We start from the raw sequence: 26,288 nt of genomic DNA on the forward strand, positions 1-26,288 counted from the left end.
CTAGTGATTTGAGCTCCGTTCTAGTGTGCTAGTCTCTTGAGCTCAAGTCTGGGTTTTTGCGTGTGCGTATTCGCTGTGATCTTTGTGTTGTGTGTGAGTTGCTAATCCCTCCCTTGCTCTGTGATTCTTCGTGAACATCTTGTGTAAGGGCGAGAGGCTCCAAGCTGTGGAGATTTCTCGCAAACGGGATTAAGAGAAGCAAAGCAACACCGTGGTATTCAAGCTGGTCTTTGGACCGCTTGAGAGGGGTTGATTGCAACCCTCGTCCGTTGGGACGCCACAACGTGGAATAGGCAAGCGTTGGTCTTGGCCGAACCACGGGATAACCACTGTGCCATCTCTGTGATTGATATCTCTTGGTTATTGTGTTGTGTTGAGATCCTTCTCTAGCCACTTGGCAAATTACTGTGCTAACAATTAACCAAGTTTTGTGGCTTAAGTTTTTGAAGTTCTACAGGATCACCTATTCACCCCCTCCCTCTAGGTGCTCTCAATTGGTATCAGAGCCGTTCTCTTCAAGAAAGGGACTAACCGCCCGAAGAGATGGATCCTAAGGGCAAGGGGATTGTGATCAACGACAAGGAGAAGGAGACCTTCGTCAACGAGCCCAAAGATGACAGGCCCACCGACTCAGGCTCGGGCCACAAAAGAAAAGACAGGAGGAAGAAGAAGACAAGGCGCATCAAGGAAATTGTCTACTACGACAGCGACGAATCTTCCTCCTCCCAAAAGGACGACGACGACTACGATAGACGAAAGACGGTTAACTCAAACTTTTCTTTCGATTATTCGCGCATCCCGCATAGTTCAAATGCTCAATTGCTTCCCATTCCACTTGGCAAGCCCCCTCACTTTGATGGAGAGGACTACGGATTTTGGAGCCACAAAATGCGTACTCACCTGTTTTCTCTCCATCCAAGCATTTGGGAGATTGTGGAAAGTGGAATGAAATTTGATAGCTCGGATAGCCCTGTGTTTATTAATGAACAGATTCATAAAAATGCACAAGCTACTACTGTGTTGCTAGCCTCTTTGTGCAGGGACGAGTATCACAAGGTGAGCGGCTTGGACAATGCCAAGCAGATCTGGGACACCCTCAAAATCTCTCATGAGGGAAACGACGTCACCTTGCTCACCAAAATGGAGTTGGTGGAGGGCGAGCTTGGACGGTTCGCGATGATAAGGGGCGAGGAGCCGACACAAACATACAACAGGCTCAAGACCATTATCAACAAAATAAGGAGCTACGGGAGCACGCGATGGACGGACCACGACGTCGTCCGCCTAATGCTAAGGTCATTTACCGTTCTTGATCCTCATTTGGTGAACAATATTCGTGAAAATCCCAGGTACACCAAGATGTCGCCCGAAGAAGTTCTTGGGAAATTCGTTAGCGGGCGAATGATGATCAAGGAGGCAAGGTACGTGGACGACGCCTTGAATGGCCCGATCAACGAGCCGCAACCCCTTGCTCTCAAGGCAACACGAAGCAAGGAGGCGCTACCTAGCAAGGTGGCATAGATTGAGGCGGCCGGACTTAATGATGAAGAGATGGCTCTCATCATCAAAAGATTCAAGACGGTGCTTAAAGGTCGCAAGGGACAGCCAAGCAAGACCAAAGCCAAGGGGAAGCGCTCATGCTTCAAATGCGGTAAGCTTGGTCATTTTATTGCTAACTGTCCCGACAATGATAGTGATCAGGATCAAGGGAACAAGAGGGAGAAAAAGAAGAACTATAAGAAGGCAAAGGGCGAGGCTCATCTTGGCAAGGAGTGGGATTCAGACTGCTCTTCGTCCGACTCCGACAATGAAGGACTCGCCGCCACTGCCTTCAACAAGTCATCCCTCTTCCCCAACGAACGTCACACTTGCCTCATGGCAAGGGAGAAGAAAGTAAGCACTCATAATACTAGTACTTATGCTTCTTCAAGTGAGGATGAGTCTAGTGATGATGATGAGATAGATTACTCATGCTTATTCAAGGGATTAGATAGAACCAAGGTAGACAAAATTAATGAATTAATTGATGCCTTGAATGATAGGAATATACTTCTAGAAAAGCAAGAGGATTTGTTGTATGAAGAGCATGATAAATTTGTAGAAGCTCAGAAATCTTTTGCTCTAGAAATTAAGAGGAATGAAATGCTCTCTAGTGAATTATCTTCTTGTCATGAAACTATTGCTAAGTTAAAAAGTTTTAATGGTGATTTAAATGCTAAGTTAGAAATAGCTAGTAAATCAACATCTTGTGTAGAAATTGTTGAAACTTGTAATAGGTGTAAAGATTTTGACATTGATGCTTGCAGTGAACACCTAGTTTCAATTTCCAAACTTAATGATGAATTGGCTAGTCTTAATGCTCAACTTAAGACTAGCAAGAGTAATTTTGATAAGCTAAAATTTGCAAGGGATGCCTACACAATTGGTAGACACCCCTCAATTAAGGATGGACTTGGCTACAAGAGGGAAGCCAAGGACTTGACAAGCCATAAGGCTCCTATCTACGCCAAGGAGAAAGGGAAGACTCCTATGGCTAGTAGTGCTAAAAAGAACCATGCTTTTATGTACCATGATAGGAGACAAACTAGAAATGCTTATAGGAGTTATAATGCTTATGATAATTTTGATACTCATGCCATGTTTGCTTCTAGTTCTTCCTATATGCATGGTAGAAATATGTCTAGGAGAAATGCTATTCATCAAGTGCCTAGAAAGAATATTATTCATGCTCCTAGGAAAGTAATGAATGAACCTTCTACAATTTATCGTGCGTTAAATGCTTCCTTTGCTATTTGTAGAAAGGATAGGAAAGTAGTTGCTAGGAAGTTAGGGGCAAAATGCAAGGGAGACAAAACTTGCATTTGGGTCCCTAAGGATATTTGCACTAACCTTGTAGGACCCAACATGAGTTGGGTACCTAAGACCCAAGCCTAAATTTGCCTTGCAGGTTTATGCATCCGGAGGTTCAAGCTGGATTATCGACAGCGGATGCACAAACCATATGACGGGGGAGAAGAAGATGTTCACCTCCTACGTCAAAAACAAAGATTCCCAAGATTCAATAATATTCGGTGATGGGAATCAAGGCAAGGTAAAAGGGTTAGGTAAAATTGCAATCTCAAATGAGCACTCTATCTCTAATGTGTTTTTAGTAGAGTCTCTTGGATATAATTTGCTATCTGTTAGTCAATTATGCAATATGGGATATAACTGTCTATTTACAAATGTAGATGTGACTGTCTTTAGAAGAAGTGATGGTTCACTAGCTTTTAAGGGTGTATTAGACGGCAAACTTTACTTAGTTGATTTTGCAAAAGAGGAGGCCGGTCTAGATGCATGCTTAATAGCTAAGACCAGCATGGGCTGGCTGTGGCATCGCCGCTTAGCACATGTGGGGATGAAGAACCTCCACAAGCTTCTAAAGGGAGAACACGTGATAGGTCTAACCAATGTACATTTCGAAAAAGATAGACCTTGTGCAGCTTGTCAAGCAGGTAAACAGGTGGGAGGAGCTCATCACAGCAAGAATGTGATGACCACTTCAAGACCTCTGGAGCTGATGCATATGGACCTCTTCGGACCCGTCGCCTATCTGAGCATAGGAGGAAGTAAGTATGGTCTAGTTATTGTTGATGACTTTTCCCGCTTCACTTGGGTGTTCTTTATGCAGGATAAGTCTGAAACCCAAGGGACCCTCAAGCGCTTCCTCAGGAGAGCTCAAAATGAGTTTGAGCTCAAGGTGAAGAAGATAAGGAGCGACAACGGGTCCGAATTCAAGAACCTTCAAGTGGAGGAGTTTCTTGAGGAGGAGGGGATCAAGCACGAGTTCTCCGCTCCCTACACACCTCAGCAAAATGGTGTGGTAGAGAGGAAGAACAGGACGCTCATAGATATGGCGAGGACTATGCTTGGAGAATTCAAGACCCCCGAGTGCTTTTGGTCGGAAGCCGTGAACACGGCTTGCCACGCCATCAACAGGGTCTACCTTCACCGCCTCCTCAAGAAGACGTCGTATGAGCTGCTAACCGGTAACAAACCTAATGTATCGTATTTTCGTGTTTTTGGGAGTAAATGCTACATTCTAGTGAAGAAGGGTAGGAATTCCAAATTTGCTCCCAAAGCCGTAGAAGGGTTTTTATTAGGTTATGATTCAAATACAAAGGCGTATAGGGTCTTCAACAAATCATCTGGTTTGGTTGAAGTCTCTAGCGACGTTGTATTTGATGAGACTAATGGCTCTCCAAGAGAGCAAGCTGTTGATCTTGATGATGTAGATGAAGAAGACGTTCCAACGGCCGCGATACGCACCATGGCGATTGGAGATGTACGGCCTCAGGAACATTTGGAGCAAGATCAACCCTCTTCCTCAACAATGGTGCATCCCCCAACCCAAGGTGACGAACAGGTACCTCAAGTGGAGGCGAATGATCAAGTGGGAGCACAGGATGTTCAAGTTGAAGAGGAAGAAGCACCTCAGGCACCTCCAACCCAAGTTCGAGCGACGATTCAAAGGGATCATCCCGTCGACCAGATATTGGGTGATATTAGCAAGGGAGTAACTACTCGCTCGAGATTAGTTAATTTTTGTGAGCATTACTCTTTTGTCTCTTCTATTGAGCCTTTCAGGGTAGAAGAGGCCTTGCTAGATCCGGACTGGGTGTTGGCCATGCAGGAGGAACTTAACAACTTCAAGCGCAATGAAGTTTGGACACTGGTGCCTCGTCCCAAGCAAAATGTTGTGGGAACCAAGTGGGTGTTCCGCAACAAACAGGACGAGCACGGGGTGGTGACGAGGAACAAGGCTCGACTTGTGGCAAAAGGTTATGCCCAAGTCGCAGGTTTGGACTTTGAGGAGACTTTTGCTCCTGTGGCTAGGCTAGAGTCAATTCGCATCTTGCTAGCATATGCCGCTCACCATTCTTTCAGGTTGTACCAAATGGATGTGAAGAGCGCTTTCCTCAACGGGCCGATCAAGGAGGAGGTGTACGTGGAGCAACCCCCTGGCTTCGAGGATGAACGGTACCCCGACCATGTGTGTAAGCTCTCTAAGGCGCTCTATGGACTTAAGCAAACCCCAAGAGCATGATATGAATGCCTTAGAGACTTTTTAATTGCTAATGCTTTCAAGGTTGGGAAAGCCGATCCAACTCTTTTTACTAAGACTTGCGATGGTGATCTTTTTGTGTGCCAAATTTATGTCGACGACATAATATTTGGTTCTACTAACCAAAAGTCTTGTGAAGAGTTTAGCAGGGTGATAACGCAGAAATTCGAGATGTCGATGATGGGCGAGTTGACTTACTTCCTTGGGTTCCAAGTGAAGCAACTCAAGGACGGCACCTTCCTCTCCCAAACGAAGTACACACAAGATTTGCTAAAGAGGTTTGGGATGAAGGACGCCAAGCCCGCAAAGACTCCGATGGGAACCGACGGACACACCGACCTCAACAAAGGAGGTAAGTCCGTTGATCAAAAAGCATACCGGTCCATGATAGGTTCTTTGCTTTATTTATGTGCTAGTAGACCGGATATTATGCTTAGCGTATGCATGTGTGCTAGATTTCAATCCGATCCGAAGGAGTGTCACTTAGTGGCTGTGAAGCGAATTCTTCGATATTTAGTCGCTACGCCTTGCTTCGGGATCTGGTATCCAAAGGGGTCCAACTTTGACTTGATTGGGTACTCAGATTCCGACTATGCTGGATGTAAGGTCGATAGGAAGAGTACATCGGGGACGTGCCAATTCTTAGGAAGGTCCCTGGTGTCATGGAACTCTAAGAAACAAACCTCCGTTGCCCTATCCACCGCTGAGGCCGAGTACGTTGCCGCAGGACAGTGTTGCGCGCAACTACTTTGGATGAGGCAAACCCTCAGGGACTTTGGCTACAATCTGAGCAAAGTCCCACTCCTATGTGATAATGAGAGTGCTATCCGAATAGCGGAAAATCCTGTTGGGCACAGCCGCACAAAGCACATTGACATCCGGCATCACTTTTTGAGAGACCACCAGCAAAAGGGGGATATCGAAGTGTTTCATGTTAGCACCGAGAACCAGCTAGCCGATATCTTTACCAAGCCTCTAGATGAGAAGACCTTTTGCAGGCTGCGTAGTGAGCTCAATATCTTAGATTCGCGGAACTTGGATTGAAATGTAGCATACATGTGTTTATGCTTTTGATCATGTTCATTCTGCATTTTGTTGCTTATTGTGGTGCTCAAGTTGTACAAACACTCCCTGGACCTCACAAGTCCTGTTTGCAAGTGATGCACATATTTAGGGGGATCTGTGCTACAACTTGACCCTTTGAGACTAACCATGTACTTGAGTTTGGTTGTTTTAGTCTCCAAGGAGAATTGAAAGGGAAAAAGGTGGACTTGGACCATGCAAGACTTCCACTGCACTCCAATGAAAAGAGTAACTCTTCCAAGTTCATCTTTATACTCTCATTGCCTATTTGCTCTTAGTTGAAGATTTTGGTGAGGCAATGGGGTTAAAGGGCCAAGATAGATCCCGTTTTGGTGCTTGATGCCAAAGGGGGAGAAAATAAAGGCCAAAGCGATAAATGGATCAGCTACCACTTGAGAGATTTTGAAAACAGTAGAAGAGAGCTTTTGGTTTGTTAAAACTCTTTTGTTGTCTCTCTTGTCAAAAGTTGGCTTCTTGTGGGGAGAAGTATTGATTATGGAAAAAGGGGGAGTTTTCGAAATCTTGGATCAATTTCTCTTGGAATGACTCTCTTTATGTCTTAACATGTGTGTTTGACTTAGAGATAGAAATTTGAGTTGGATTTGCAAAAACAAACCAAGTGGTGGCATAGAGTGATCCATATATGTCAAATTGAAACAAAACAATATTGAGTTCTTATTTGATTTGATTTTGTACTTGTTCTACTTGCTTTATGTTGTGTTGGCATAAATCACCAAAAAGGGGGAGATTGAAAGGGAAATGTGCCCTTGGGCCATTTCTAAGTGTTTTGGTGATTTAGTGTTCAACAAGAGTGCCTAAGTGTAAAAAGATGGACAAAGTACAAATCAAGAATTAAGGTATGTTTCTCAGACTTAGTACATTGTTTTATGGACTAATGTATTGTGTCTAAGTGCTGGAAACAGGAAAAATTCAATTGGAAATGTCTTGGCTCGAGCAGCCAAGAATCTGCTGAGTCTGGGTGCACCGGACAGTGTCCGGTGGTGCACCGGACAGTGTCCGGTGCGCCAGGCTGGCTCGGGCGAAGTGGCCGCTCTCGGGAATTCACCGGCGACGTACGGCTAAAATTCACCGGACTGTCCGGTGTGCACCGGACTGTCCGGTGAGCCAACGGTCGGTCGGGCCAACGGTCGGGCGCGCAATCTGCGCGAGACACGTGGCTGAGCCAACGGCTAGAAGATGGCACCGGACATGTCCGGTGCGCCAACGGCTCCAAGTCTGCCAACGGTCGTCTTCGCTATTTAAGGAAGGAAATCAGGCACCGGACAGTGTCCGGTGTGCACCGGACTGTCCGGTGCCCCCGATGACAGAAGGCAAGAATGGCTTTCCAGATTTGTGCTCAACGGCTCCTAGCTGCCTTGGGGCTATAAAAGGGACCCCTAAGCGCATGGAGGAAAAAAAAGCATCCTTTGAGCATCATTGATCACTCACACTTCATTCTTGCGCACTTGTTCAACATTCTAGTGATTTGAGCACCGTTCTAGTGTGCTAGTCTCTTGAGCTCAAGTCTGGGTTTTTGCGTGTGCGTATTCGCTGTGATCTTTGTGTTGTGTGTGAGTTGCTAATCCCTCCCTTGCTCTGTGATTCTTCGTGAACATCTTGTGTAAGGGCGAGAGGCTCCAAGCTGTGGAGATTCCTCGCAAACGGGATTAAGAGAAGCAAAGCAACACCGTGGTATTCAAGCTGGTCTTTGGACCGCTTGAGAGGGGTTGATTGCAACCCTCGTCCGTTGGGACGCCACAACGTGGAATAGGCAAGCGTTGGTCTTGGCCGAACCACGGGATAACCACCGTGCCATCTCTGTGATTGATATCTCTTGGTTATTGTGTTGTGTTGAGATCCTTCTCTAGCCACTTGGCAAATTACTGTGCTAACAATTAACCAAGTTTTGTGGCTTAAGTTTTTGAAGTTCTACAGGATCACCTATTCACCCCCCCCCCTCTAGGTGCTCTCACTAAGAGCCTAAGAAGCATACTAGCATACACTACACACATGGGGCTGGTTCGTGGGTTTCAGAGACAGAGAATGGGTAACCATACCCGACACCACTAGACCCGACGAGGAATGATTTTATACCATTTAGATCCCCGTGTGGATTAAATTGGCCACATCTCGTCCCCTAAGGCCTAGTTTAAAATTTAGATACTCTAGTATTCGCCTCAATTCATATGTATTGAGATGGATTGAAATGTAATTTAAACTAATTTACATCTGAATTCACCTCAACACATGTGAATTAGGGTCAATACTAGAGTACCCAAACAAAGCCTAATCGAGGAATTCCCCATGAGGAATCGGTGATTCGGCCCCCATTACCATCTTTATTTGAGGCGCTTCCTCAGCTCAAGGATTGATGGATTTCTGTTGGGTCATTGCACGAGATCCCTTGAAAGATCCGTCGTTCGCTCTCGCTTCTAGTTAAATTTGGAGATTTAGGAAGATAAAAAATCATACATATTTCAAGTTTCAACGAAAAGTGTCTGTCGACTGTCGACGTTGGACGACCTCGTCCAAAAGATCAAAGATGCAAGGCCTTGAGGTTTTAGGGTTATGACTTGGTGACCTATGGACCTAGCTAAAAGCCAAGGAAGAATCTACTACTTGCATTTAAAAGTGACATGAAACCTTCAACACAAGTCACATACTCAATATACACAAGCTCAAAGAGTTTAAGTGATGAAGACCCCCGACAATACCATCATAAAAAGGACATTCATGTTACAATTGAATGGAAGCTAAAAGAAGAGATGAACTTTTATATTTATTTGAGTTGAGTTGAGTTGTTCCACACCATCGAAAGGGATGCTTCACTAGAGCTTTGAGACTGCTCAAGAAAAACCTAACAGTGAAAATAGAAGAGAGAGCGAGAGACATGTCTCCTAGGCCATCGCCTTCCAAAATTGGCCAGGCCGAGTGGACAAGTCGGGCATACGACATACCAACTTGGCCAAGTTGATTGGGGGGCACCTTCTCCCTACTGGCTACATGGGTTTAAATAGTCGGCCAAGCTGGGTCCCCATCCTGGCTAGGTCGAGTATGTCGAATTAGATCCAACGAGTAGTTTTGCATGGTGGCTATAAATGCCTCTCTGTCTCCCACTTACAATGTTCTTGATCTAGCAACCCACATCGAAAATAGCCATTGGGATTTGCTCTCTTCCTCTTTGCGAGTGACTTGATTAGAGAAGTTAACTCTCGAGAGTGATCTCAACCTTGGTAGGTTTGCCTTTGTGTCATTAACTCATTATATAGCATGAGGAAGCCTTGGGGGAGCTATCTAGGTCCAACCAAAAGTAGACTTTGTTGCCTCACTCGCTTTCACAACAAAGTCAGGCCACTTTGCGGGGCCTCGAACTCTGGTCAAGTAAATATCTATCTTCTTTTTTAGGGTTTCCTTGCACTTATTCACATTACATATCTTTTATTATTTTAGCTTGTGCTACTCGGGTGTTTTTTTTGTGATTGCAGGAAGTATGCGGAAGTGTTTGCACACTATTATCGAATCATACACCAAATTACATCAACATCTAAGAGGAGGACGGCTCGATGCATCGTAACGCAGAGCACCTCAAGGGTTCTAAAGAGACCTCAAAACTTACAAAAAGTTAGGCAGGCTATTGACTGAAGATGGCCTGGCTTGATTTAGCATTATGCCTTGGTCAACAAGAAAAAAACCCAGTCAAGTCAGGATCTAGAGTCGATTAGACTGACATTTTGCTGAGCGTTGCTGAATTGTTATTTTGAAAACATATTTATCTCTTTGCGGATCGAAACGTTTTTTCGGATATGTATAAAACAACTAAGGGTATGTTTGAATGTACTAGAGCTAATAATAATTAGATGATTAAAAATTGATAATAAAATTAGCTAGCTAACTAGTAGCTGTCTAACTAACTATTAGCTAGGTTGAACCAACTAATGAATTAATCGGTAATTAAGGGTGAAGCTAATAGTTAGCTAGAGTATTAGCTAGAGATATTTAGATGTCTTTAGTTAGAAGTATGAGTGACAATGGACTCTAAATTTTATACTATAAGATTTAAGAACCAGATTAGAATAGTATCATCTATATTTTTATTTGTTTTTAAAATAAATCTATTTAGGGTTCTATCATTTTGTAAAGAAGCATTTAGATACCATCCATTGTTAAAAAGTATAGCTAAACAACGTCTTCGGTTAATTTTAATAGCTAACTGTGAGACGAGAATGGCAGATCTTCTATCTCTAGCACTACCGTGCTGGATATACCGTATAAATAAAGCAACTAAACATACAGTATTATTTTATTATATTCTGAACCACAGCACATTCCTGGAAGCACGTAGGATAGCCGAGAGGAATGTTCTTCGCAGCTCCTCCTATATTCCGCCTACTACCAGTGCACAGTTAAAAAAAACGACACTATTTTATCCGGGCCGGTGCCACATGCTGAGGCACTAAGGGCTTGTTTGGGAGTAAAGGTAATGAAGTGGATTGAAGAGCATATAATCCTCCACTATTCAATTTTAGATAGCAAGGGATTATAGTCCTATCAATACCCTCCATTCCACTTGCTCCCAAACAAGCCCTAAGTGGTCCGCTTTTGGCGGCGAACGCGTTTTCGTGGTCATCTCTCGCCGTAAGATAAGGTTGGAGGGAGCCGTAATGATTAATTTCTTTGGCTTGAATGCACGGTGACGCGCTGACGGCGATCCGCGCGCTCGCTGCAGTAGTACACGTCCCTTCTTCAAGCTCAAGCATATGGAGCCGGAGAGGGATGCGGATGCCGCCGCCATTCCACTGTATGTATGTAGATGGCGGCCGGAACTCGATCGATTAGAGATTCAGAGCCCGGCCGACCTCACGATTTGATGCCGATGTCGGCATCGCCCAACTAGCATCACCATGATTTCAGTCTTTCAGTCTACTCATCATTTTTTGTTCTTCCTAATTATTATTCCTAGAACTGTGCTTAGCATCGCATCATCAGCAGGAGAGAAAACATATTAAAAAAAAATTAGCTTTGGATCACAACACAGGAAAGAAAGAAAACATATAAAACTTTGAGCTTTGGATCACAACACATGCCCAAGAGAATCAGCAGGACGGTTCCAACCAATTTGAGTTGGAGCCAGCCACAGCCAGTATCCAACTGTCCAATCGGCAACCAGGTCATTATTCAACCAATCAATGTACTGGTTGAGCTATACTCTGCTACTACTGCTGCACATGACACATAACATTCTTTCTTTGCCATTGATTTTAGTACTAAACCAGCGAGAAATGAACCGGAGGCCAAAACAAACAAGCACGGTACCGTCCTTGTTACAAAATTTCCATTCCATCCAAAAGCAAAGAGAAGCAGGGAGAGAAATCTGAGAGAGAGAATGAAGAAAGAGGAGGAAGCAAAGGGAGATCAAAAATCTGTCCAAGGGCTCGCTTCGCTCGCTCGTCCACACTACCCGTCGAAGCCCGTCCGGCTCCAGACGGCGTCGCGCACCCGCGACATGTCCCGGCCCTTGAGCGTCCGGCCGGCGCCCTCCACCACGGACGCCCGCGCCTGCCGCCGCGCCAGGTACACGTGCGGCGGCACCCACCCGGCGCCCTGCCCCTGCCTGCCGTCGTCCCCCTCCCGCCCTTCGTCGTGGTCGTCGCCCCCCATCTCCATCTCGAACAGCAGCGACGGGTCCGCGTCCGGGAACGCGAAGCGGGCGGGCCACGCGGGCACCTCGACGGGAGCCGACGCCGCCGCCTGCCGCCCGGGCCCGTCGCCGAACGCCCGGCTCAGGCCGCCCTGCCGCGGGCCGCGCCTGCCCTCCGCCGCCTCCACCTGCCTGGACGCCGTGGCGCGTGGGCTCCCCGGGTCGTTGGTGGCGGCGGCGGCGGCGGCCGAGTACCAGACGTCGGCCTCGGCGAGGTCCGGCAGGTCGTCGAAGGCGGCGGGCGCCGGCGCCACGGCCCCCGGCGACGGCCCGCCGCGGGGGAAGCCGAGGAACCGCTCAGCGGCGGCGAACGGCGACCTGCGCGCCTTGGCCATCGCCGACCGCGCTCGCGTCGTGCGGCGCGAGGAGAGGAAAGCCGGGCGCGCACGAGACCTGCTGACCTGATGAGAGAGAGAGAGAGAGAGAGAGAGAGAGAGAGAGAGAGGGCGGAAGGTGTGGAAGGGAAGCGAAGGCAGGAGGGATTTTGGTTAAGGTTTGGCGCTCGGTGCAACCTGCCGCGCATTTATAGGCCGCGGGGCGGCGTGTGCGGGTCCCGCCGCCCGAGCCGGGTGGTGTTGGTTTGTCGTGACGGGCTCGGCGCCAGTTCACGTGTCCGTGACGTAGTTATGGCTGGCTGTGGGTCCAGACTTGGGGTCTAATTGTACGGATTAGTTTTTTGTTTTCCTTGCTTTGGTGGGCAAGTGGCAGGCGACGGTATGCGTAATCGTAGTGCTTTGCCGGACAAGAAATGCAGCACAGCCAATGGGAGGCAAACCATGATTACGGTAACGTTACCAAACACACCTGTATTCTTTTCTCGCAAGAACATATTTAGGGGGTGTTTGGTTTTAGAGACTAATTTTTAGTCCCTCCAATTTATTCCACTTTAGTCACTAAATTGTCAAATATGGAAACTAAAATAGAGTTATAGTTTCCATATTTTGCAATTTATAGACTAAAGTGAAATAAAATGGAAGGACTAAAAATTAGTCCCTAGTAACCAAACACTACCTTAAGCTACCTAGTAGTTTTCTCGCAAGAACATATTTAAGCTGCTGACATGGAGGAATGCCAGGTCAATGCCTATTTTTGTTTTTAGCACCGGCGACTGCGAGGCTACAAATGAAATCCAGTGGTGTCTGGTGTGTGTGTGTGTGTGTGTGAGGTCATCATCTGATCTGGTGCACTGCACTACACCTCCTGCGAAGATTCCTGCTCCATCTAATTCATCCCTTTGTTTACTGCGCAACATGCATCCACGTCACGCCACGCCACGCATACATGCTATATGTACTCATCATATCCACACTTCCATAGCACATAGGCACAAGACCGGGTCCGCGCCTGGATAGGCACGAGGCGAGACTCACTGCCGCGCTGCCCTCGGCGGGACATCCGCCCCCGTAGCGGAGGTCATCATCGGATGTGTGCCGAGCGCTGGCCGCTATAGTAGGACGTAGCCACGTAGGTGATGACGCCATCCATTGCGATGATGCCTGCCGGGCAGGCGGGGCTTGGGGGAGGGTGTTAGCTTAGCTTGAATTCGGATAAAGGATAATCACAGGACAAATCTAATAATTAATATTATTGGAATCATCCCTCGACCCCGCCGCACCCATGTTATGCATCCCCTTCTCCTCACTCGCACTATCACCATTGTCAACCCTTGTCCTCGTGCTTTCGCCGCTGTCGATCCTTCTCCATTCCTTTAAAGATCATAGTCATTCCTCTAAAGATCATAGTGTTAGCACGGAATATAGTGGAATATAGTGCAAGCAGAAGAGACGCTCGTGTACCAGCAACTAGGGCTGGAAAATTAGCTCGAGGCTCGCGAGCCGGCTCGAGCTCGGAGCGGCTCGACTCGAAGCGGCTCGCGAGCCTCGAACGAGCCGAGCCTCTTCTTCGAGCTCGTTTTTGCAGTGAGCCGAGCCGAGCTGGCTCGTTCCAGCTCGCGAGCCTTGCAAAAATTGTCAATTTATGGAATAATAATGAATATTATATAATTTTAGGGATAATAGCTCATTTTAGTATTTGATGATGAATATTGTCGGGGACCATAATTAGGGGTACCCTCAAGGCGCCTAATTCTCAGCTGGTAACCCCCATCAGCATAAAGCTGCAAAGGCCTGATGGGCGCGATTAAGTCAGGGATCAGTCCACACGAGTGACTCGATCACGCTTCACCCGAGCCTAGCCTCGGCCAAAGGCAGCCGACCTCGAGAGACTTCCGTCTCGCCCGAGGCCCCCTTTTTATGGCGAACACATCACCGGCTCGCCCAAGGCCTTGGCTTCGCTCAGAAGCAACCTTGACTAAATCACCACACCGACTGACCAAATTGCAGGGGCATTTAACGCAAAGGTGGCCTGACACCTCTATCCTGACACGCGCCCCCGGCAGAGCCGAGGTGACCGCCGTCACTCCACCGCTCCACTAGCCAGTCTGACAGAAGGACAGCGCCGCCTGCGCCACTCCGACTGCAGTGCCACTCGACAGAGTAAGTCTGACAGGCAGTCAGGCCTTGCCAAAGGCGCCACGGCGAACTCCGCTCCGCCCGACCCCAGGGCTCGGACTCGGGCTAAGACCCGGAAGACAGCGAACTCCGCTCCGCCCGACCCCAGGGCTCGGACTCGGGCTAAGACCCGGAAGACGGCGAACTCCGCTCCGCCCGACCCCAGGGCTCGGACTCGGGCTAAGACCCGGAAGACGGCGAACTCCGCTCCGCCCGACCCCAGGGCTCGGACTCGGGCTAAGACCCGGAAGACGGCGAACTCCGCTCCGCCCGACCCCAGGGCTCGGACTCGGGCTAAGACCCGGAAGACGACGAAACTCCGCCTCGCCCGACCCCAGGGCTCGGACTCCGCCCTGGCCTCGGCCGAACGACTTCCGCCTCGCCCGACCCCTTGGCTCGGGCTCGGCCACGGCAACAGAAGGCAGACTCAACCTCGGCTTCGGAGGAAACCCCACGTCGCCCTGCCTAGGGCACAGACCGCCACGTCAACGGGAGGCGCCATCATCATCCTACCCCGAATCGACTCGGGTCACGGAGAACAAGACCGGCGTCTCGTCCGGCCAGCTCCGCCAGAGAGGCAATGATGGCGCTCCACAAGCTCTATGACGACGGCGGCCCCCAGCTCTCTTACGGAAGCAGGACAACGTCAGCAGGGACTCGACCACTCCAACAGCTGTCCCTCCATCAGGCTCCGCCGCACCTCCGACAGCCACGACATCACGCCAGCAGGGTGCCCAGATCTCTCCGGCTGCCACATTGGCATGTACCTAGGGCGCTAGCTCTCCCTCCGCTAGACACGTAGCACTCTGCTACATCCCCATTGTACACCTGGATCCTCTCCTTACGACTATAAAAGGAAGGACCAGGGCCTTCTCAGAGAAGGTTGGCCGCGCGGGACCGAGGACGGGACAGGCGCTCTCTTGGGGCCGCTCGCTTCCCTCACCCGCGTGGACGCTTGTAACCCCCCTACTGCAAGCGCACCTGACCTGGGCGCGGGACGAACACGAAGGCCGCGGGACTTCCACCTCTCTCACGCTCGGCTCCGGCCACCTCGCCTCTCCCCCCTTCGCGCTCGCCCACGCGCTCGACCCATCTGGGCTGGGGCACGCAGCACACTAACTCGTCGGCTTAGGGACCCCCCTGTCTCGAAACGCCGACAGTTGGCGCGCCAGGTAGGGGCACGCTACGTGCTGACGAACAGCTCCCCGTCAAGCTCCAGATGGGCAGTCTCCAGCAACCTCTCCGGCCCGGGACGGTGCTTCGTTTCGGGACTCTCGAGTTCATGTCCTTCGACGGCAGCTACGACATGACACTTCTTCCACCGCCGCGCGACTACGACAACGGCGGCCGACAACCCGCCCGCCGGCGGCGGAATCGACGACGTCTTCCCCGCGTGGTGGAAGAGCAATATTCGGGCTCGCTCCGTTCTCTCCCCCGCCAACGGAGGAGGAGGCGGAGCCGTCAAGGCCAGACGGGAGGCCGCGCTTCGTCGGCCGTCGAGCGAATCGACGCCCCCGACGCCCCGACGGAAGGCACGCCGGACGTCGACCTCGCGTTCGAGACGGAGGCGAGCGCCGTCCCCCCGCGGCACGCTGACCTTGAGCAAGAAGACGACGCCGGCGCGCTCGCGGAAAGCCTGCAGGACGTCGCCCTCGAACCAGAGATGATGGCGCAACCAGTCCCCGATGTGACTACGTCGCTCCTCGTCGACCAAAAGGTAACGACTAACTCCCATCTTGCGTCATTTCGACTCGGCCTCAACCCGCCAAACGACCTCGTTTTGGCGGGCGCTCTCATTGAGGCGAGTGCAACCCCACTGAGGTTCTGTATGCGGTCGCCTTGGGACCGACTGACGGACGTCTCGACCTACGGGCCCTCTGGGTCCGAGGAAGATGACGATCCCAGCATCGGTTGGGATTTCTCCGGACTTAGCAACCCCAGTGTCGTGCGGGACTTCATGACCGCATGTGACTACTGTCTATCCGACTGTTCCGATGGAAGCCACAGCCTTGGCGACGAGAGCTGCGGCCCAAGCCGCGAATGTTTCCACATCGAGCTAGGGGATCCCACCGAAGGCAACCATCTTGGCATGCCGGAGGATGGTGACCTCCCCAGGCCGGTGCCTCGCGCCGACATCCCACGGGAGCTAGCTGTGGTCCCCGCTCCGGCGGGGGGTTACGACCCACAACTCGAGCAAGTCCGCGAGGCGCAGGCCAGGCTCAACGAGGGAACATGAGCGCTTGAGCCGATCCGTCGGGACGTCGGACAGGCATGGGTGGGCCAACCCCTGGCCGGAGAAATACGTCATCTGCCCCAAGGTCTCCAGCACCGCGTCGCCAACGATGTCAGGATCAGGCCGCCGCCCGCATCCAGCGGGGTCGGTCAGAACCTGGCAACCGCAGCGATGCTCATCCGCGCGATGCCGGAGCCGTCAACCACCGAGGGTCGGCGAATCCAGGGAGAACTCAAGAATCTCCTGGAAGGCGCTGCGGCCCGGCGGGCCGAGAGCACTGCATCCCGGAGGCAAGGATATCCCTCGGAACCTCATGCCGCGGCTTCCCGATTCATGCGGGAAGCCTCGGTCTACACCGGGCGCACGCGCAACACCGCGCCTGCGGCCCCGGGCCACCTCGGCAACGAGCACCATCGACGCGACCGTCGGGCTCACCTCGACGAAAGGGTGCGCCGAGGCTACCACCCCAGGCGTGGGGGGCGCTACGACAACGGGGAGGATCGGAGTCCCACGCCCGAACCACCCGGCCCGCAGGCCTTCAGTCGGGCCATCCGACGGGCGCCATTCCCGACCCGGTTCCGACCCCCGACTACTATCACAAAGTACTCGGGGGAAACGAGACCGGAACTATGGCTCGCGGACTACCGCCTTGCCTGCCAACTGGGTGGAACGGACGACGACAACCTCATCATCCGCAACCTCCCCCTGTTCCTCTCCGACACTGCTCGCGCCTGGTTGGAGCACCTGCCTCCGGGGCAGATTTCCAACTGGGACGACTTGGTCCAAGCCTTCGCTGGCAATTTCCAGGGCACATACGTGCGCCCCGGGAACTCCTGGGACCTTCGAAGCTGCCGGCAACAGCCGGGGGAGTCGCTCCGGGACTACATCCGGCGATTCTCGAAGCAGCGCACCGAGCTGCCCAACATCACCGACTCGGATGTCATCGGCGCGTTCCTCGCCGGCACCACTTGTCGCGACCTGGTGAGCAAGCTGGGTCGCAAAACCCCCACCAGGGCGAGCGAGCTGATGGACATCGCCACCAAGTTCGCCTCCGACCAGGAGGCGGTCGAGGCTATCTTCCGAAAGGACAAGCAGCCCCAGGGCCGCCCATCGGAAGAAGCTCCCGAGGCGTCTGCTCCGCGCGGCGCCAAGAAGAAAGGCAAGAAGAAGTCGCAATCGAAACGCGACGCCGCCGACGCGGACCTTGTCGCCGCCGCCGAGTATAAGAACCCTCGGAAGCCCCCCGGAGGTGCGAACCTCTTCGACAAGATGCTCAAGGAGCCGTGCCCCTACCATCAGGGGCCCGTCAAGCACACCCTCGAGGAGTGCGTTATGCTTCGGCGTCACTTCCACAGGGTCGGGCCACCCGCCGAGGGTGGCAGGGCCCACGACGACGACAAGAACGAAGATCACCGAGCAGGGGGGTTCCCCGAGGTCCGCGACTGCTTCATGATCTATGGAGGGCATGCGGCGAATACCTCGGCTCGGCACCGCAAGCAAGAGCGCCGGGAGGTCTGCTCGGTGAAGGTGGCGGCGCCAGTCTACCTAGACTGGTCCGACAAGCCCATCACTTTCGACCGGGCCGACCACCCCGACCATGTGCCGAGCCCGGGGAAATACCCGCTCGTCGTCGACCCCGTTGTCGGCGATGTCAGGCTCACCAAGGTCCTGATGGACGGGGGCAGCTGCCTCAACATCATCTACGCCGAGACCCTCAAGCTTCTGCGCGTCGATCCGTCCTTCGTCCGAGCAGGCGCTGCGCCCTTCCACGGGATCATCCCTGGGAAGCGCGTCCAGCCCCTCGGGCGACTCGACCTCCCAGTCTGCTTCGGGACACCCTCCAACTTCCGAAGGGAGACCCTGACGTTCGAAGTGGTCGGGTTCCGAGGAACCTACCACGCCGTGCTAGGGAGGCCATGCTACGCGAAGTTCATGGTCGTCCCCAACTACACCTACCTGAAGCTCAAGATGCCGGGCCCCAACGGGGTCATCACCGTCGGCCCCACGTACAAACACGCGTTCGAATGCGACGTGGAGTGCGTGGAATACGCCGAGGCCCTCGCCGAGTCCGAGGCCCTCATCGCCGACCTGGAGAACCTCTCCAAGGAGGTCCCAGACGTGAAGCGCCATGCCGGCAACTTCGAGCCAGCGGAGACGGTCAAGGCCGTCCCCCTCGACCCCAGTGGCGACACCACCAAGCAGATCCGGATCGGTTCCGGGCTCGACCCCAAATAGGAAGCAGTGCTCGTCGACTTTCTCCGCGCAAACGCCGACGTCTTTGCGTGGAGTCCCTCGGACATGCCCGGCATGCCGAGGGATGTCGCCGAGCACTCGCTGGATATTCGGGCCGGAGCCCGACCCGTCAGGCAGCCTCTGCGCCGATTCGACGAGGAGAAGCGCAGAGCGATTGGCGAAGAGATCCACAAGCTAATGGCGGCAGGGTTCATCAAAGAGGTATTCCATCCCGAATGGCTTGCCAACCCTGTGCTTGTGAGGAAGAAAGGGGGGAAATGGCGGATGTGTGTAGACTACACTGGTCTCAACAAAGCATGTCCGAAGGTTCCCTACCCTCTGCCTCGCATCGACCAAATCGTGGATTCCACTGCTGGGTGCGAAACCCTGTCCTTCCTCGATGCCTACTCGGGGTATCACCAGATCCGGATGAGAGAGTCCGACCAGCTCGCGACTTCTTTCATCACGCCGTTCGGCATGTACTGCTATATCACCATGCCGTTCGACTTGAGGAATGCAGGCGCGACGTACCAGCGGTGCATGAACCATGTGTTCGGCGAACACATCGGTCGCACAGTCGAGGCCTACGTCGATGACATCGTAGTCAAGACACGGAAGGCTTCCGACCTCCTCTCCGACCTTGAAGTGACATTCCGGTGTCTCAAGGCGAAAGGAGTCAAGCTTAATCCTGAGAAGTGTGTCTTCGGGGTACCCCGAGGCATGCTCCTAGGGTTCATCGTCTCTGAGCGAGGCATCGAAGCCAACCCGGAGAAGATTGCGGCCATCACCAGCATGGGACCCATCAAGGACTTAAAAGGGGTACAGAGGGTCATGGGATGCCTCGCGGCCCTGAGCCGTTTCATCTCACGCCTCGGCGAAAGAGGTCTGCCTCTGTACCGCCTCTTAAGGAAGGCCGAATGTTTCGTTTGGACCCCTGAGGCCGAGGAAGCCCTCGGCAACCTGAAGGCGCTCCTTACAAAGGCGCCAGTCTTGGTGCCGCCGGCGGACGGGGAAACCCTCTTGGTCTATGTCGCCGCGACCACTCAGGTGGTTAGCGCCGCGATTGTGGTCGAAAGGCAGGAGGAAGGGCATACATTGCCCGTTCAGAGGCCGGTCTACTTCATCAGCGAAGTGCTGTCCGAGACTAAGATCCGCTACCCACAAGTTCAAAAGCTGCTGTATGCTGTGATCCTGACAAGGCGGAAGCTACGACACTACTTCGAGTCCCATCCGGTAACTGTGGTGTCATCCTTCCCCCTGGGGGAGATCATCCAGTGCCGAGAGGCCTCGGGCAGGATCGCAAAGTGGGCGGTGGAGATCATGGGCGAAACGATCTCGTTCGCCCCTCGGAAGGCCATCAAGTCCCAAGTGTTGGCGGATTTCGTGGCCGAATGGGTCGACACCCAACTGCCAACGACTCCGATCCAACCGGAGCTCTGGACCATGTTTTTCGACGGGTCGCTGATGAAGACGGGGGCCGGCGCGGGCCTGCTCTTCATCTCGCCCCTCGGTAAGCACTTGCGCTACGTGCTGCGCCTCCACTTCCCGGCGTCCAACAATGTGGCCGAGTACGAAGCTCTGGTCAACGGATTGCGGATCGCCATCGAGCTAGGGGTCAGACGCCTCGACGCCCGCGGTGATTCGCAGCTCGTCATCGACCAAGTCATGAAGAACTCCCACTGCCGCGACCCGAAGATGGAGGCCTACTGCGACGAGGTTCGGCGCCTGGAAGACAAGTTCTTCGGGCTCGAGCTCAACCACATCGCTCGGCGCTACAACGAAACCGCAGACGAGCTGGCTAAGATAGCCTCGGGGCGAACGACAGTCCCCCCGGACGTCTTCTCCCGGGATCTGCATCAACCCTCCGTCAAGCTCGACGACGCGCCCGAGCCCGAGGTACCCTCGGCTCAGCCCGAGGTACCCTCGGCTCAGCCCGAGGTACCCTCGGTTCAGCCCGAGGCACCCTCGGCCCAGCCCGAGGTACCCTCGGCCCCCGAGGGCGGGGCATTGAACGTCGAGGAAGGGCAGAGCGGGGCCACGCCAGACCAAGATTGGCAGGCCCCGTACCTGCAATATCTCCGTCGAGGAGAGCTACCCCTCGACCAAGTCGAGGCTCGGCGGGTAGCGCGACGCGCCAAGTCATTCGTCTTGATGGGCGACGAAGAGGAGCTCTACCATCGCAGCCCCTCGGGCATCCTCCAGCGATGCATCTCCATCGCCGAAGGTCGGGAACTGCTGCAAGAGGTACACTCGGGGGCTTGCGGCCACCACGCAGCACCCCGAGCCCTTGTTGGAAATGCTTTCCGACAAGGCTTCTACTGGCCAACGGCGGTGGCTGACGCCACTAGAATTGTCCGCACCTGCGAAGGGTGCCAATTCTATGCGAAGCGGACACACCTGCCCGCTCAGGCTCTGCAGACAATACCCATCACCTGGCCCTTCGCTGTATGGGGTCTGGACCTCGTCGGTCCCTTGCAGAAGGGGCCCGGGGGCTACACGCACCTGCTGGTCGCCATCGACAAATTCTCCAAGTGGATCGAGGTCCGACCTCTGAACAGCATCAGGTCCGAGCAGGCGGTGGCATTCTTCACCAACATCATCCATCGCTTCGGGGTCCCGAACTCCATCATCACCGACAACGGCACCCAGTTCACCGGCAAAAAATTCTTGGATTTTTGCGAAGATCACCATATCCGGGTGGACTGGGCCGCCGTGGCTCATCCCATGTCGAATGGGCAGGTAGAGCGCGCCAACGGCATGATTCTACAAGGGCTCAAGCCTCGGATCTACAACGACCTCAACAAGTTCGGCAGGCGATGGATGAAGGAACCCCCCTCGGTGGTCTGGAGCCTAAGGACGACGCCGAGTCGTGCCACGGGCTTCACGCCGTTTTTCCTGGTCTACGGGGCTGAAGCTATCTTGCCCACTGACCTGGAATACGGCTCCCCGAGGGCGAGGGCCTACACCGAACAAAGCAACCAAGCCAGCCGAGAGGAATCGCTGGACCAGCTGGAGGAAGCTCGGGACAGGGCCTTGCTGCACTCGGCGCGGTACCAACAGTCCCTGCGACGCTACCACGCCCGAGGGGTCCGGTCCCGAGAACTCCAGGTGGGCGACCTGGTGCTTCGGCTGCGACAAGACGCCCGAGGGAGGCACAAGCTCACGCCCCCCTGGGAAGGGCCATTCGTCATCGCCAAAGTTCTGAAGCCCGGAACATACAAGCTGGCCAGCAATCAAGGCGAGATCTACGGCAACGCTTGGAACATCAAACAGCTACGTCGCTTCTACCCTTAAGATGTTTTCAAGTTGTTCATATACCTCGTACCTACGCAAAGTTTAGCCCCCGAGGGAGGGTCGGGCTTTGCCGAGAGACTGCAAGAGAGCCTCCTCTCACGGCGTGAAGACGGTGCACCCGTGACCCGTTCCTCGAACGGGTCGCACGCGCGCAACGGCCGCCCCGCCAACCACTCGCCCCGTCGCATTAACTCCGCGGCGGGACACGCGGCGCCTCTGGTAGGAGGAGCGCGCGACGCTTCACCTTCGCCGTAATAACCGCGTCAGAAAAGGTACGCCACGTCGTCCGATTTCGTATCCTTTTCCGTTTTCCTCTTTCTCTATCTCTTGCAACAGGGACCGGGAAAGGGGGATACCCCGAAAGGGATCCTTCTCCGCGAAGGAACCGGGCTCCGAGCCCCCCATTACTGATCAGGGGTTCGAAGGCTGGCCCCCCCGAGGGTTCAACAGTCGCCTCAGATCGCGTGGGCCCGACACCCACTACTGGTCAGGGGTTCGAAGGCCAGCCCCCCGAAGGGCTCCATGGCCGCCTCAGGCTACTCGGGCTCCGCGCCCATTACTGATCAGGGGTTCGAAGGCTGGCCCCCGAAGGGTTCACAGTCGCCTCAGACACCGAGCGAGGGATGACTAGGGGTACGTTCGATACATAACCGAGGCTCGGGCTGCGCTCCCGAGGTACCCTAGGACATTTCCGAGACCAGCGGGAACGATCTTGTAACGGAATCCCATCGGAGGGAGGCATCGAGCCCTCGGACCCCGTCGCCAGGGGACCGGGTCCGGCAAATCACCCGCAGGTACTTTTGGGCGTGCCTCTGGGCCCCTAGCCGACCCCCAACGAACGGGGCACGGACGTCCACTCGGATTACCCGCCTGCAGCTCACCGGAGACACCATGTTCGGTGCCCATCGAGGGTAACATGGCGCGCTCCCCCCCTCCTCCTTGCGGAAAGGCGACGTAGGGGCGTATGTAAAAAGCCGAGTCTGTCCCTGATCGTCCTCTCGCCCTGTGCAGAGGCTCGGGGGCTGCTCTCGCAAAAACCGGCTCCGGCCAAATCGTTGACAGCGTCAACATACCAGCCCGAGAGCTTGGGCCCCGACCGTGCACCCAGGCTACGGCCAGTTCGCATGAGGGAACGACCAGACCAGCCGAAGCGTTAAGCGAAGTATTAAGACCTCGAAGGAGTGTAACCACTCCTCCGAGGCCTCGGGGGCTACACCCGGCGGGTGCGCTCGCGCGCACCCACCGGAACGAAATGCAACCGAGAAAGGCTGGTCCCCTTGCAAAAAAGTGCGACAAAAGCCTCCAAGCGAGTGCTAACACTCCCTTCGAGGCTCGGGGGCTACTGTCGGGGACCATAATTAGGGGTACCCTCAAGGCGCCTAATTCTCAGCTGGTAACCCCCATCAGCATAAAGCTGCAAAGGCCTGATGGGCGCGATTAAGTCAGGGATCAGTCCACACGAGTGACTCGATCACGCTTCACCCGAGCCTAGCCTCGGCCAAAGGCAGCCGACCTCGAGAGACTTCCGTCTCGCCCGAGGCCCCCTTTTTATGGCGGACACATCACCGGCTCGCCCAAGGCCTTGGCTTCGCTCAGAAGCAACCTTGACTAAATCACCACACCGACTGACCAAATTGCAGGGGCATTTAACGCAAAGGTGGCCTGACACCTCTATCCTGACACGCGCCCCCGGCAGAGCCGAGGTGACCGCCGTCACTCCACCGCTCCACTGGCCAGTCTGACAGAAGGACAGCGCCGCCTGCGCCACTCCGACTGCAGTGCCACTCGACAGAGTAAGTCTGACAGGCAGTCAGGCCTTGCCAAAGGCGCCACGGCGAACTCCGCTCCGCCCGACCCCAGGGCTCGGACTCGGGCTAAGACCCGGAAGACGGCGAACTCCGCTCCACCCGACCCCAGGGCTCGGACTCGGGCTAAGACCCGGAAGACGGCGAACTCCGCTCCGCCCGACCCCAGGGCTCGGACTCGGGCTAAGACCCGGAAGACGGCGAACTCCGCTCCGCCCGACCCCAGGGCTCGGACTCGGGCTAAGACCCGGAAGACGGTGAACTCCGCTCCGCCCGACCCCAGGGCTCGGACTCGGGCTAAGACCCGGAAGACGACGAAACTCCGCCTCGCCCGACCCCAGGGCTCGGACTCCGCCCTGGCCTCGGCCGAACGACTTCCGCCTCGCCCGACCCCTTGGCTCGGGCTCGGCCACGGCAACAGAAGGCAGACTCAACCTCGGCTTCGGAGGAAACCCCACGTCGCCCTGCCTAGGGCACAGACCGCCACGTCAACGGGAGGCGCCATCATCATCCTACCCCGAATCGACTCGGGTCACGGAGAACAAGACCGGCGTCTCGTCCGGCCAGCTCCGCCAGAGAGGCAATGATGGCGCTCCACAAGCTCTATGACGACGGCGGCCCCCAGCTCTCTTACGGAAGCAGGACAACGTCAGCAGGGACTCGACCGCTCCAACAGCTGTCCCTCCATCAGGCTCCGCCGCACCTCCGACAGCCACGACATCACGCCAGCAGGGTGCCCAGATCTCTCCGGCTGCCACATTGGCATGTACCTAGGGCGCTAGCTCTCCCTCCGCTAGACACGTAGCACTCTGCTACATCCCCATTGTACACCTGGATCCTCTCCTTACGACTATAAAAGGAAGGACCAGGGCCTTCTCAGAGAAGGTTGGCCGCGCGGGACCGAGGACGGGACATGCGCTCTCTTGGGGCCGCTCGCTTCCCTCACCCGCGTGGACGCTTGTAACCCCCCTACTGCAAGCGCACCTGACCTGGGCGCGGGACGAACACGAAGGCCGCGGGACTTCCACCTCTCTCACGCTCGGCTCCGGCCACCTCGCCTCTCCCCCCTTCGCGCTCGCCCACGCGCTCGACCCATCTGGGCTGGGGCACGCAGCACACTCACTCGTCGGCTTAGGGACCCCCCTGTCTCGAAACGCCGACAAATATATTACAAGTTATAATTTAATTTACTCATAATGTAGAATGATGATCCTATATTTCAAATTTATATAATGTTAATTCACCAAATAATGCAACGAAAAGTACCAAAATATAGCTCGCGAGCCAAGGTCGAGCCGAGCCGAGCCTCTTTCACCAGCTCGTGGAATGGACGAGCCGAGCTGAGCCGAGCTCGTTCAGGCACCGAGCCGGCTCGGCGCGTTTCCAGCCCTACCAGCAACCATATCGTCCGTTAGCGTGTATCTGGAGTTCTGGACTGGTTTTAGTTTCACGCGAGCCTGTGGTCAGGTGCTTGACGAGCCTGCGGATCCGCGCCCGCGGCGCGCCATGCACCGCGTGTGACGCTTTTTTTTTTAACGGCAACTGAGATTTCTTTCTTGTGACCTCAATTACTCGTACTCGTTTCTTCCTTTCCCAGTATAGGCACGCACGGTAGTGCAGAAGATAATCTCATCCGAGGATCCAGGGCAGGCAGACCAGCTGGCTGGGGGGGCTAGGACCGGGTCCAAATTCAACGTGCCTTCTGGCGGCCTGCTCAGCAAATGCGGCCGGCGCAGCAGGACCACGAGCGGTAGACTTGGCCGCCAAGTTTAAATTTTTTGCAGTCGGTCCAGTCTCAGATCCCATCGCATGGGACGCTACTGTAACTGTACTACCCGGACTCCCGGAGTACATGTGTGTCGTGCTTGTACTCTTCCCTGTAGGCTGTAGCGTACTGTAGCAACGCAGCGACTAGCGGTACAGGGTTTGGGGGTACCGACCGTTGCTTCACACGGAAACGGAATAAGCATGCGATCAAATGTCCGGATGTGGACGTGCTTCCAGGAAAGAGGAATGCCGCCGTGAATTGCAGGACACGAAAAGGCAGATAAACCTCTGCAGAGACACAAAATCAGCTATTCTAATGTCAACACACAGTTCATAACATCGTAACTCGGTCACTCTCCTGCGCAAGCTTTGGGAGCAGCAGCACCCGGGACAAAGTTCCTGTAATTCGTTTGGAAATCTCGCTGTGGATGGTCCAATATTTATCAAGCCCATCTCGCTCACCCAACGAACAATTTCGCGCCATAGGCCGGACACCAGGCGCGCAGTGTTGACTCGTGCGATCAGCTCCAACCACGCGGCCCATTGGGCTTTCTCTTCCACT

General features: G+C 54.1%; 1 protein-coding gene across 1 annotated transcript; it reads right to left on the reverse strand.

Annotated features, from left to right (window-relative positions):
- Positions 1 to 11,544: 11,544 nt before the first annotated feature.
- Positions 11,545 to 12,359, reverse strand: LOC107457592 (senescence regulator). The gene is given in 1 exon segment (NM_001321604.1): positions 11,545 to 12,359. A coding segment is annotated over 1 exon segment (579 nt). The 5' UTR covers positions 12,221 to 12,359; the 3' UTR covers positions 11,545 to 11,641.
- Positions 12,360 to 26,288: the final 13,929 nt, after the last annotated feature.

The sequence above is a fragment of the Zea mays genome, chromosome 2, assembly GCF_902167145.1.
Source record: "Zea mays cultivar B73 chromosome 2, Zm-B73-REFERENCE-NAM-5.0, whole genome shotgun sequence".
Classification (NCBI taxonomy): Eukaryota; Viridiplantae; Streptophyta; class Magnoliopsida; order Poales; family Poaceae; genus Zea; species Zea mays.